General features: G+C 48.9%; 5 protein-coding genes across 5 annotated transcripts; 2 read left to right on the forward strand and 3 right to left on the reverse strand.

Annotated features, from left to right (window-relative positions):
* Position 1: 1 nt before the first annotated feature.
* Positions 2-186, reverse strand: LACBIDRAFT_315080 (uncharacterized protein; the record flags this gene model as incomplete). Its single annotated transcript, XM_001889432.1, has 1 exon — positions 2-186. One exon carries the CDS (start codon positions 184-186, stop codon positions 13-15), a length of 174 nt encoding a protein of 57 aa, XP_001889467.1. The 3' UTR covers positions 2-12.
* A 422-nt stretch (positions 187-608) lies between these two features.
* On the reverse strand, positions 609-1,213 carry LACBIDRAFT_315081 (uncharacterized protein; the record flags this gene model as incomplete). The annotated part of the gene is made up of 3 exons (XM_001889433.1): positions 609-903; positions 952-1,144; positions 1,189-1,213. The coding sequence occupies 3 exons, from the start codon at positions 1,211-1,213 to the stop codon at positions 609-611; spliced, it is 513 nt and encodes a 170-aa protein (XP_001889468.1).
* A 1,035-nt stretch (positions 1,214-2,248) lies between these two features.
* LACBIDRAFT_334628 (uncharacterized protein) lies at positions 2,249-3,964 on the forward strand (the record flags this gene model as incomplete). The annotated part of the gene is made up of 5 exons (XM_001889391.1): positions 2,249-2,251; positions 2,301-2,476; positions 2,533-2,629; positions 2,682-3,237; positions 3,297-3,964. The coding sequence occupies 5 exons, from the start codon at positions 2,249-2,251 to the stop codon at positions 3,962-3,964; spliced, it is 1,500 nt and encodes a 499-aa protein (XP_001889426.1).
* Positions 3,965-4,499: 535 nt separating this feature from the next.
* Positions 4,500-5,193, reverse strand: LACBIDRAFT_315083 (uncharacterized protein; the record flags this gene model as incomplete). Its single annotated transcript, XM_001889434.1, has 3 exons — positions 4,500-4,697; positions 4,755-5,051; positions 5,095-5,193. The coding sequence occupies 3 exons, from the start codon at positions 5,191-5,193 to the stop codon at positions 4,500-4,502; spliced, it is 594 nt and encodes a 197-aa protein (XP_001889469.1).
* A 6,350-nt stretch (positions 5,194-11,543) lies between these two features.
* On the forward strand, positions 11,544-11,936 carry LACBIDRAFT_315085 (uncharacterized protein; the record flags this gene model as incomplete). The annotated part of the gene is made up of 1 exon (XM_001889392.1): positions 11,544-11,936. The coding sequence occupies one exon, from the start codon at positions 11,544-11,546 to the stop codon at positions 11,934-11,936; it is 393 nt and encodes a 130-aa protein (XP_001889427.1).
* Between the last annotated feature and the right edge of the window lie 3 nt (positions 11,937-11,939).

An 11,939-nucleotide genomic window follows, 5' to 3' on the forward strand; every position in this document is an offset into this window, starting at 1 on the left:
TTGAGCGGGAATTCAACAGGCACCCCAGGGAGTACTGTTCAACGTTTCGCTGACAAGCTCATCCAGCGCAGGGCGTCTTTTCCTCCCTTGCCAGTGGAGGGGAGTGGGTCGGGGAGTGGTAATTATTCGATCTCTGCTGGATTGTTCTCCATCTTTATGGTTTATTATCTTCGTTTTCCTTGCCATTTTTTTTCATCTTCGTTCACACACCTTCGTTATCCCCCTTTGACATTATCCGCGGTTCATTTGCGACGAACCTGATTGCATTATTCCTTCCTTGGACAAGCTTACCTTACGCATATTACCCCAACTTCAGTAAAATATAGTATGCAACGTACTTACGGAATATAACGATTTTATGACGTGTACACACTGGCAGTGGAACCTTAGGACTATATACTGACTGGCATTACAGGAGCTACGTGCTCGCCTTCAATCGTCCAACAACGCTTTACTTTCCACGATACCGTGGAGTCAGGTAAGCACTGAATTTAATGTCGTCCTCCCTGTTATTCCATCAGAGAGAAAACGTGCTAAGAGTTAATGGGAAATAACATACGTCGTGTTGAAGAGCTCCATATCGGTTTTCCTGAATATGTTCGAGAACATTAAATACAACTCGGCCCACGCGAGGTGTGAAACAATGTCAAAAAGGCGAAATGGCATACATTCATGCAGGTGCCCAGATAGCTTTTATGTTCTTTGCAGACAGTGCGAGCGATAGACGGCCAAGGCGTCTTGAGGACAAGAACACCTTCAACATTATTACCTTCCAATTCATTGCCCGTAACGGGATCAAGAATGGCAGGCTCAATACCGAAGAAGGGGATAATTGCGGAGCCGGGGAGTGTCTCGATAACACCAGGGAACGGTGTAATGACGATCGACCCAGTCTCTGTTTGCCTGTGAGCGTTCAGCATCAGTGGACACCACGGAATATGTACAACTCACCAGAAGGTATCCGCAATGGCGCACTGAGTCTTACCAACACGTTCGTTATACCAATTCGACGCCTCTGGGTCGATAGGCTCGCCCACGCTGCTAAGGACGCACAGGCTGCTGAGGTCATGGTTCTCGACGTGGTGAGCACCGTGGTAGTGACTCCGTTGGCGAGAGGGCCGTACACAATATATCTGGATGTCATCTGAGAATTGCGAGTGATTGAGGAAAATATAACGTATGTGTGACCAGTGATCCAACCGACGTCAGCCATTTGTTATCGGGGAAGACATCAAAGATGTATTTGACAGCGAGGGCTGTGCAAACTTAAGGTACTCTCCTGCGGCGCGGACGACACTATGTAGATCCGGACGTCTAACACATCAGCAAAACGTCCGATTGAACTTTGGGCAACTTTCGCAACTTTGCAAAGTTGTAAAGTTGCGAAAGTTGCCAGAGTTCGACAACTTTGGAAAGTAAGGTACAAGAACTTTCAAAGTTGCTGAACAACTTTCAAAGTTGCTGAACCACTTTCCAAAGTTGAAAAACATCTTTCGGCAGCACTTTGGTATCCATCTTTCACTTTGGTAGTACAACTTTGATTCACTTATTTGTAAACTTTCGGTACTTCAGTGGGGCATAAAATAAAATTGTATTCAATCCGAATCAGATACAAATGAATACTCGGGGATACTATCCTCTACAAGGTCTGAACTGGCGAATGACGATGCTGATTGGGATCGTTTCCGCTTGCGGCTGTTGCTGAGAAACGCCGTGGCAGCCGCAAAAATCTCCGCCCAGTGCTTGTCCGTGAGGTCCTTGGCCGATTTGAGGAACCGCGAGGCGCGGGGGTCGATCTTCATGAACGTCTTCCCGGAGGGACCAGTCCCTTTTGTCTCCTTCACCGTGCGGTCTCCGTAGTTGTCGGATGAGAAGTAACCGGCACTTGCTGTGCCACTGCTGTCGCGTGTCCCCGTTTGCCAGGACCTAAGTACATGTTCAACCTGAGAGAAAAGATGTCAGTGTTGGCGCGGTAGGCTGATGATGTTGTACTTACGGCTTGTAAGGAGAGAATTATGGCACTGACAGGTTTGTTGTCCTCGTTGAGCTGAGATTGTATGTCGTCGCCGTACTCAATAAAATGGGCGTGCGCGAGGGTGTACATGATCAACGGGTTTTGAAACATACCCTTCAAAATCGTGTAAGTAGATAGGAGGTAAAATGGCATGGACAAGTGTACCTTTTTCCGAACTTTGAGGCAGTGNGAAAGAAGTCCCTTTGGGATGACTACGGAATAATTTCTGATATCATGGTATGTTGTTTCTTTCTTCTATCAACTCTAAATCTAACATTTTATTGAGCCTTTCACTCATGGATTTCCGAGAGCGGATATCCATGAGCTTTTGTCTCCTGATCTTCTACACCAGATCATCAAAGGTACCTTCAAGGATCACCTCGTCACTTGGGTCACGGAATACATCGAGGCGACTTATTCACCTGCGGAGGCAAGACAAATTTTAGCCGACATCGACCGCCGGTAAGTCATTCTGTTTTATCTTTCGGTAACCATCTCTTACCTCCATATAAACTCAGGATTGCTACTGCTCCTCCGTTCCCGGGCCTTCGACGCTTTCCAGAGGGTCGTGGCTTTAAACAGTGGACGGGAGATGATTCCAAGGCTCTCATGAAGGTATTTTTTGATCTCCTCCGTCTCTTACGCTATTGACTTATTCCCTCGGCAGGTCTACCTCCCCGCTATCATGGGTCATGTTCCGCCTCAAATGGTCCGTGCAATCAGCGCGTTCATGGAGTTTTGTTATTTAGTACGCCGCTCCGTTATCGATGACGATGATCTCATCGCCATTGACAATGCTGTGGCCGACTTCCACCGTGAGCGCGTTGCATTCAATGCCATTCGCCCGGACGGGTACTCCTTACCCCGCCAACACTCCATCGTTCATTACAAGTTCTTAATCCAAGAGTTTGGTGCGCCGAACGGCCTTTGTTCATCGATTACCGAATCAAGGCACATTGCAGCTGTCAAGGAGCCGTGGCGTCGTTCGAGCCGTTTTGAGGCACTCGGCCAGATGCTTGTTACTAACCAGCGGCTCGATAAGCTAGCTGCTGCACGTGTCAACTTCCAAGCTAGGGGGATGCTCAATGCCTCCATGTTTAGTGGACACGACCCACCTGGTCCCCAACTGCCCCCCACCACGCGACCAGAGGTTGAGGAAGATGACGATGGAGGAGCGGTTGATGGTGACATTTTGGGGGAGGTCACTCTCGCGAGAAAGCCACGTACGTTTCTATATCTTTTTCTTTTGTACTTATTGCCTGACCAACCTTTCTACATGTAGTCCCTAGGCTACCACGCGAGGTTACTGCCCTTGCTGATCAACTGGGCACCCCAGAACTTCCAGAGCTTGTCCGACGTTTCTTGTACCAACAGGAAAACCCCGACTCACTTATCCCCCTAGGCCTTGTGCCTCTCGACAACTGCCCATCTCTTTCCCATGTCAAAGTCCGCGTCTACGCCTCCGCTCTCGCCACCTACTTCGCTCCCAGTGACAAGTCTGGCACGCGAGGAATGTTTCGAGAACGTATTCGGGCAGTCAGCTCATGGAGGAAAGGGCCCCCGAGATATGATTGCGCTTTCGTTGAGCAGGACAGCAACCTCGAAGGCTTCCGCGGGCTGCTCGTCGCACGTGTCCGCTCTTTCCTTTCGATCCGGCATCATGGCATTGCGCATCCATGTGCCCTCGTGTCATGGTACTCAGTGATAGGAGATCAGCCCTGTCCCGACACACGGATGTGGAAGGTAAAGCCTGACCTTGATGATCTTGGGAACCCGTTGTTAGATATCGTTCACCTTGATTCCGTTTTGCGCAATGCTCATCTGATGGGTGTTTGTGACGGCGCAACGCGCCTTCCTCACAACTTTAATTTTAATGATAGTTTAGATTCTTTCCAAGCCTTCTACGTAAATAAGTATATAGATTATCATGCTCATGAGATAGCCTTCTAAACTTCTAATTCTATAATTTCTGTCTCTTTTCAAAGTTTCCAAAGTAAACGACGTTCAGAAAGTAGTTCAAAGAATAACTTCTAATTTTATAATTTTTGTCTCTTTTCAAAGTTTCAACTCCAAAGTAAAAGATGTTCAGAAAGTAGATCAAAGAATAGAAATCAAAGTCAAAGATGTATTCCTGAAGTGAAAGTTCACGATAAAGTTAAAATAGTTGCTCAAAGTTGCAAACATCAAAGTCTAAGTTACCAAAGTGTAATTGGACGTTTTGCTGATGCAGCAGAAACTATAGGCAGGCTTCGTGTGAAACAAAAAAAAATCTCACATAGAGAATGAACAACAGGTCCTCAGGCGCCATAATCTCAGATGGGCCCTGCAGAACGTGGGGTCAGGTTAATCCCTTGAACAATGGGTGAAGCAGGATGTACCTATCTCTATTATTCTTACACAGGATGGGCGAGCGACTGAGTAATGTAAATAGGATAAAATATGTGTATTACAAGAGTCAATATGTAAGATCCCTTGATAATGTAACCTACAGCCAAATAAAATCTAGTACCTGACCGACACTGAGGGATAGGATGTCAGCAGGGATTGGCATGTTGATAGAATTGGAGAAAGAGGAATCGGGAAGCATCTCAATGCCTACTTCAAATATGTTACGGTTGTAATACATTCCAAACAGAGGAGAGAACTGAAACTCGCCGAATAGAAGGGGGCGAACGTCATATGTCTTGGGAACAAGGAATCATCAAAAAAAGACGGAAATATGAATGCAAACAGTACTCACTCGCGATTCACTATCCACCTGCTTCTTCCATGCTTTCCTATCGCTGAAAACCTGCCAACGAGTTCTTTCTCTTCGGTATAGATGTTCGAGTAGGAGGGCGAGCGTCGTGACCAAGAGATTTGGTGAATGCGCGACGCAACAAGGTCTCAGCAGCGACTGCAATCGGGACTCAGTTGGTGGAAGCACTCGAGCCATGACACCAATGTGAGCACAGAGATAGAACATTGAAAATATTCGGAGTTGAGGAATATCTGAATCGTCGAAAGGTTCAGCTGGAATGTCCTGCGCATTGGCCTCCTGAAGTCCGGTCACCAATGAGGTTGAATCATAATAGACATACCTGTTTAGATTGTATGTACAAGGTTAACCATCTCCCATAATCCCTTCCACAGTAGCCATAATTCCATGCCGTTGTTTGACGTATGATGTATCGAGCCATTTCGCAGTGATATCTGGATATCAACAGTGGCGTGAATCCCTTTTTGGTGGCGGAGAATGCTGCGCGAGGAGTGGTGGGAAAACATGTTACTGGGGTGGAGATTGTTCGTTGTCGAATTCATCACTAGCTAGTCGCCGTAGTAGAAAGCGAGTGCCCTGACTCTGAGTGCTCTGCGCTCAGCTCTCGCTGTTTGGTAGCGTACATAGGATGTTGTGCAAGAGACGTAGGCGGAGAAAGTGGCTGGTGGGCAATATGTCAACGAAGGGGGTGGAGGTCGTTCGTCATCGGAATGGCGAGCGCAAGCAGCGCCCAGGTGCACGTGTCCGGACACCGGCAACCATCAGCCGGAGCTATTTTTGGAACGACAACATGCGCATAGCGTGCGCAGTGACAGGATCACCCTCAGAGGCCAATTACCCCCAGACAAGTAATTGGCCTCTGAGGCCCCCTGAGGTGTGAACCGATCAACTTGCCGTTTGTTAACAAGCGCAAGGCAGGCCTTGTGCCAAGAAGTTGTTGAGTATTATGATTCGTCCCGCCGCTACCTTACAGGCCCACTCTTTTCACGTGACCTACCGTAGTTCACCGTCGTCCGTTTACTTCAGATCTTGTATCTAACGTACACGGACGACAGGTGAGTAGTATAGTTTTTACTCTAGATCTTGTATCTAACGTACACGGACGACAGTCCGTTTATATACTACACTTTTCAGTGTTCACGTTGGATCCCACTGTCTTGGGAGTTCCTCAAGCCGTCTCTCCCTGCGCCAATCCCAACAGGTTATGGGCCCCGGCCCCAGACATTCTTGAACTCCTCCCAACACACCTCGAAGGCTCCACTCTCACGTGTCGCAGCCCTCTCCTCCAATCCCTCGCTCCGCTCAGTCGTCGCAGCCCGAGATTCACACACCTGTCAGATCGTTATCTGATCTAACCGATCCCTGCCATTATGGACACGGACACCTCGCGCAAGAGCCCGCTTGCAAAGCTCGGCATCATTAGCTATAATGAATGGGAATCCGCGATGTACGGCCGCATGATGTACCTGGGGGTCAGTCGCATTATCAATGGGAAGGAAACCGTGATCTCCGACCCTGGTAGTTCCTCCGACGTCACTTCAGCCAGTATGGCCGCGTACAACGCCTACGCAACACGATGCGAGAAGGCAGCTGGAGAAATCTATCAGTGGTTGGATGAAGCAAACAAGGTGCATGTTCTGTCCATTCGAGAAGACCCGAAAGCGATGTGGGACAAGCTCGCACTCATTCACAATAAATCCGCGCCAAACTCCCGTTTCAACTCTCTCTCCGATCTCTTTTCCATTCGCCTCAAAGAAGACGAAACCCTCACTCAGCTGACTGCTCGTGTTGAAGGGGCTATGCAAACTGTCGTCAATCTTCGCCCCAAAGAACCGCCATACACCCTTTCCTTGCTTGACGAAGAACTCGCAATCATGGCCATGATACGCGCTCTTCCTCGCGAGGACTACAACCCCTTCATATCCTCTGTCCTACTCTTATCGACTCTCACGAAGGACGCCGTCTTGGAAGCCTTTCGCGTTGAAGAGACTCAACGTCGAGGCACCCAGGCTGAGATCGAGGCCGCCGCTGTCATTGCTGCTGCCGCTGCCGCTCGAGACATCAAATGTCATTGGTGTGGTGGTCCGCACATGCAACGTGAATGCGCTAGCTATATCGAGGCTCGCAGCAGTGCTCAGAAATTGCCTGCATCTGGGGGGAAGAAGAAGAATCGTGGAGGACGTGGAGCTGGACGTGGCGCAAACCGGGACTCGGCCAATGCCTCCAAGGTCGAAGAGGGCTGTGATGGTGTTTCTGTCAAGGCCGAATCCGCTGTTTGTATCTCTGCTAGCACCAAGGCCTCAGCTGACACACATTGGAATGCAGACTCTGGCGCCACAGCGCATATGACACCTCATCGCAATTGGATTTCGAGCGACTTCAAACCTTGGCGTGTTCCAGTCCACATCGCAAATGGGCATATTGTTTATTCAACTGGGAAGGGATCAGTACATTTCCGGCCTTCAGGTCGACAGTCAAATGGAAGGGCATTGGAGGATCTTATCATCACAGATGTACTTCATGTACCAGATCTTGCCAATAATCTCTTATCTGTTCTTACCCTCACGACGAAGCGAGCATTCACTGTCGTGATCCGCGGCTCCAAATTGTCTTTCATTCGGAAACACAAAACTCTTTTCACTGCAACCGTCGACTCATCAACAACGGCTTATCTTGATGGAACAGTCGTTGTCCCCAACATTTCATCCAATATTTCTGCCGTTCGTGGAGCAGTCATTGACCGCAACCTTCTTCATAAACGCCTATGCCATCTTGGCCACGATCGCCTTGAAAGGTTCATTGACGAAGATTTAGCATCAGATACTGTCCTCACATCAGATGCTCCTCTTGACAACATCTGTGAATCATGTATCGCTGGAAAGCAACACCGGCACCCATTCCCTCATACCGCTGATAGAGCGACTGGTGCTCTAGATCGCATTTTTAGTGATGTTCACGGTCCCATGAGTGTACGGAACCGCTCTGGGAAACGTTATTGGGTCACATTTATTGATGACGCATTCCGTTGGATGGAAGTCTATGATATAGCCAAGAAAAGCGATGTTTTTGGAGCATTCAAACTCTTCAAGGCTCTTGTCGAAAAGCAGACTGGCCGGAAAATCAAATGTTTCCATGTTGATCAAGGGGGCGAGTTTACACTCAAGGAATTCGTCGACTTTCTTATGGCAGAGGGCATTCGAATCGAGTTTACGACACGTGCTACTCCACAGCAAAATGGAGTTGTTGAACGGAATAATCGGACCACAGCTGAAGCACTCACCTCAATGCTTAATGAAGCAAACCTCCCGATGAGCTTCTGGGGTGATGCTCTCAATGTATTCCGCCATGTACACAACCGTTCTCCGACAGCTGCTCTTCCAAAAGGTTCTACACCTTACAGTGGTTTCAAGGGCAGAAAACCTCGCTGTGGCCATCTTCGTGTTTTTGGCTGCCGTGCGTATGTCCTCATTGGTCGGGATAAGCGCAAGAGCTTGCAAGGTCATACCATCAAAGGTATTTTCATTGGATATCCTTCAAACCATGCTGGTTGGAAGGTTTATGATCCAGTTTCGAAGAAGACCTACATCTCGCGTGATGTCATATTTGATGAATCCCGATTTCCTGGTACCTCAACCAAATCCTCTTCCTTGAACTCTGATTTTGCTCCACCCCTTGCCAATTTCATGGATCTCCCAGAACATGAAGACCCGTTTGATGAAGATGATCCTGTTTTCCCTCCTGCTTTAGAGGCACCTTCTAACGATTTGCCTCCTTTGGTGGGAGCCGATTTGCCTCCTTTGGTGGGAGCTGATTCTCCTCCACCTGCACGTCGTCGCCGTGAACATGCTCTCCCCCCTCCTCCTTTTGAGCTCCCTACTGGCCCTCGCACTCGCAAGCCTGTCCAGAAATATGACGACTATTATTCCTCAATCCAACGTCAAGCGGATGCAAAAGCTGATGCTAAGAGACTACGTAATCTTGTGCCTGACATCCCTGCTCCAGCCCTTCCCATCCCAGTGAATGACAACACTGACAAGCTGCTTTGGGATGCATCTCTTGGCCCTGCTGATGAATTTGGCGAACAGGAGGTGAATTTTAACCTCGATCTTGTGTCTGATGAAGCTCTCATGATGGCTGGACGTACGTTCGTCGAGAATGGAACCGATTCGGGGGGATACAGTGCTTTTTCCGCGACATTGCAATCGTCTACCTGCGCAATGAAAGTTGGCGCCCATGACACCAATCCACGTAACTATCGAGAGGCCATGGGAAGTGATCACTCTGAGGAGTGGTACACTGCAATGTGTCTGGAGATGAACGCAATTGAGAGGAATGGCACCTGGCGCGTTGTATATCTTCCTGCAGGAAAGAAGTCAATTGGCTCACGTTGGGTGTTCAAGGTTAAACACCTTCCAGATGGCTGCCTCGATAAGTTCAAAGCGCGTGTGGTCGCCCAAGGCTATAGTCAACGCCCTGGTGTCGACTTTGACGAAACCTTTGCACCAACAGCACGCTGGAATGCTATCCGCACTATTCTTGCTCTTGCAGCAGTCGAGGATATGCACCTAGAGTCGGTTGACATTCGCGCCGCATTTCTGCATGGTGTTATGCCTGAAGAAATGGAGATTTATATGAATCTCCCTGACGGATTTCCTGCACATCCTGCACCTGATATCATCAAACAACCTGGAGATGGACGACCAGTCGCTCGCCTTTTAAAGGGTCTTTACGGTCTCAAGCAGGGCGCATATCTTTGGCATAAGCGGATGAACGAGGTCTTCATCAAGATCGGTTTTGTGCGTGTGGTCTCAGATCCTTGCGTATATGTCTACCTACGTGATAAGGTCCGCATCATTATCCCTGTCCATGTCGACGACATGACAATTGCATCAGCATCACGACCGGCCATCCTCAAGGTCATTGATCAACTTCGCGAGTACTTTGATCTCAACCATCTTGGACCAGCAGTCGGCCTTCTTGGTGTGCGTCTCACCCGTGATCGCCCTAACCGCAAACTCTGGATTGACCAGCGTGCTTACGCTGTTGACCTTCTTTCACGCTTCAACATGCTCGACGCCAATCCGGTAACTACTCCCATGGACCCTAACATAAAGCTCAGAAAGTCCCAGTCCCCACAAACATCACAGGAGGTCGAAGAAATGAGCCGAATACCTTATATTCAAGCTACAGGAGGCTTGCTCTACCTGGCTCTCGCAACACGTCCTGACATCGTGTATTCGGTGGGAGTTCTATGTCGTTTTAACTCCAATCCCGGGCTTGACCATTGGAAGGCTGTTAAACACCTTCTCCGCTACATACGTGGGACCTTGGATTATCGGATTGAGTACTCCGCCATTGCCTCGACACCTGCACCAACGTTTTTCAAAGCATTTTCTGACGCTGATCACGGCGGTAATCTTGACAACGGCCGATCTACTACTGGGATGCTACTTATGGTTGCTGGTGGCGCTGTTAGCTGGAGCAGCAAGATCCAAACCATTGTTGCTAACTCCACAACCGAGGCCGAGTTTATTGCTGCCAGTGAAACTGGACGAGAGCTTTGCTGGATGCGAAATTTCCTTGATGAAATTGGTACGACACAAGTTGGTCCCTCGGATCTCAAAATGGACAACAATTCTGCAATCTCCGTCTCAAAGCAGCCTGAGCATATGGGAAGGCTCAAGCACCTCGACCGCCATTGGTTTTGGTTGCGACAGGCTGTTTACGATAGGAAAATCATTCCCTCTTACATCCCTACTGCTGAGATGGCAGCAGATATTCTCACCAAGGCACTAACTCGAGACCTTGTCGAGAAGTTCAGGCGCATGATGGGGGTTGTTGGGGAGTGGTCCAAGGAGCCACTGCAGTGATATTGTCCGGGACATCATCAGGTGGGAGTGTTGAGTATTATGATTCGTCCCGCCGCTACCTTACAGGCCCACTCTTTTCACGTGACCTACCGTAGTTCACCGTCGTCCGTTTACTTCAGATCTTGTATCTAACGTACACGGACGACAGGTGAGTAGTATAGTTTTTACTCTAGATCTCGTATCTAACGTACACGGACGACAGTCCGTTTATATACTACACTTTTCAGTGTTCACGTTGGATCCCACTGTCTTGGGAGTTCCTCAAGCCGTCTCTCCCTGCGCCAATCCCAACAAGGACGATTTGTTTACATAGAGATGAAGGTGAGTTGCAGAAAAGCGGACGAGGTTGCCATCAAAAACCAAGCAACAAACAATTTCCCATTCAGGTACCTCCTCCTAGGCTCCTAAGTTGCCTCAGGCTCCAAACCTCCTCCTTACATCCTGCTTTGCCCGGTGATCTTCAGCAGCCCTTACTTTGTATGCAATCACATTTCCGTTGTATCTTTCCCATGGCGCTCCTGTAGCTCAACGCACCTGCGCATGATGTTCCGATTGCTTCAACTTGGACTTCTGAACTTTAGGCTTGACTCATGTATTGCCTCTGTCAACGCCCTCGGACGCCTTTCTCCGCACAAGGAAACAGCCTAAAATTTATTTGGAATTTACCTGCCATGGCGCAAGACGTCATGCTTACTGTCACGAAATGAGCATGCCATGGCGGGAACAAAAGGCAACAGATCAACTTCTCCAGATCCCAACTAGAACCACCACAAGCCGTTTGATCCTTGGTGGTGATTGGGACCATTTAACGTCATGACTAGTCTCTATAAAGACCAACTAGAGACTACGAGTTCATTTCCTCGACCTCCTCTTAGTGCGGAACATTGCTTGCACCTTCAGGATGCACTGGTCGCTACCTTTTCTCTTCGCATCCTGCGTCCTCTTGCCTACCGTCAGTGCGATACCTGTTCCAACCCAAGTGGACTTGGGCGGTGACCCTAACGGTATCGCTTACACCGACTCGAATCCGAATAAAGAACTCTGGCACGCTGGCTCAAAAATCGTTCCTCAACCTCAACGCGGCAGTCTGGGTGCCTTGATCTTAGGGCCTCAAAATGTTCCCCTGGAATTGCAAAATGCGGATCTGTTAGCACCCCCAACGACCGACCACGGCTCAGTGCCGAACTTCAAGTGGCCCTTTTCGCTCAGCCATAGCAAGCTGAAGCAAGGCGGCTGGTCAAGAGAACAGAATGGTCAGCGCCTCCTATGCTATGATGTCCTCCTTCACGGCTGACGC

This window comes from Laccaria bicolor, genomic scaffold (assembly GCF_000143565.1).
Source record: "Laccaria bicolor S238N-H82 LACBIscaffold_67 genomic scaffold, whole genome shotgun sequence".
Taxonomy (NCBI): domain Eukaryota; kingdom Fungi; phylum Basidiomycota; class Agaricomycetes; order Agaricales; family Hydnangiaceae; genus Laccaria; species Laccaria bicolor.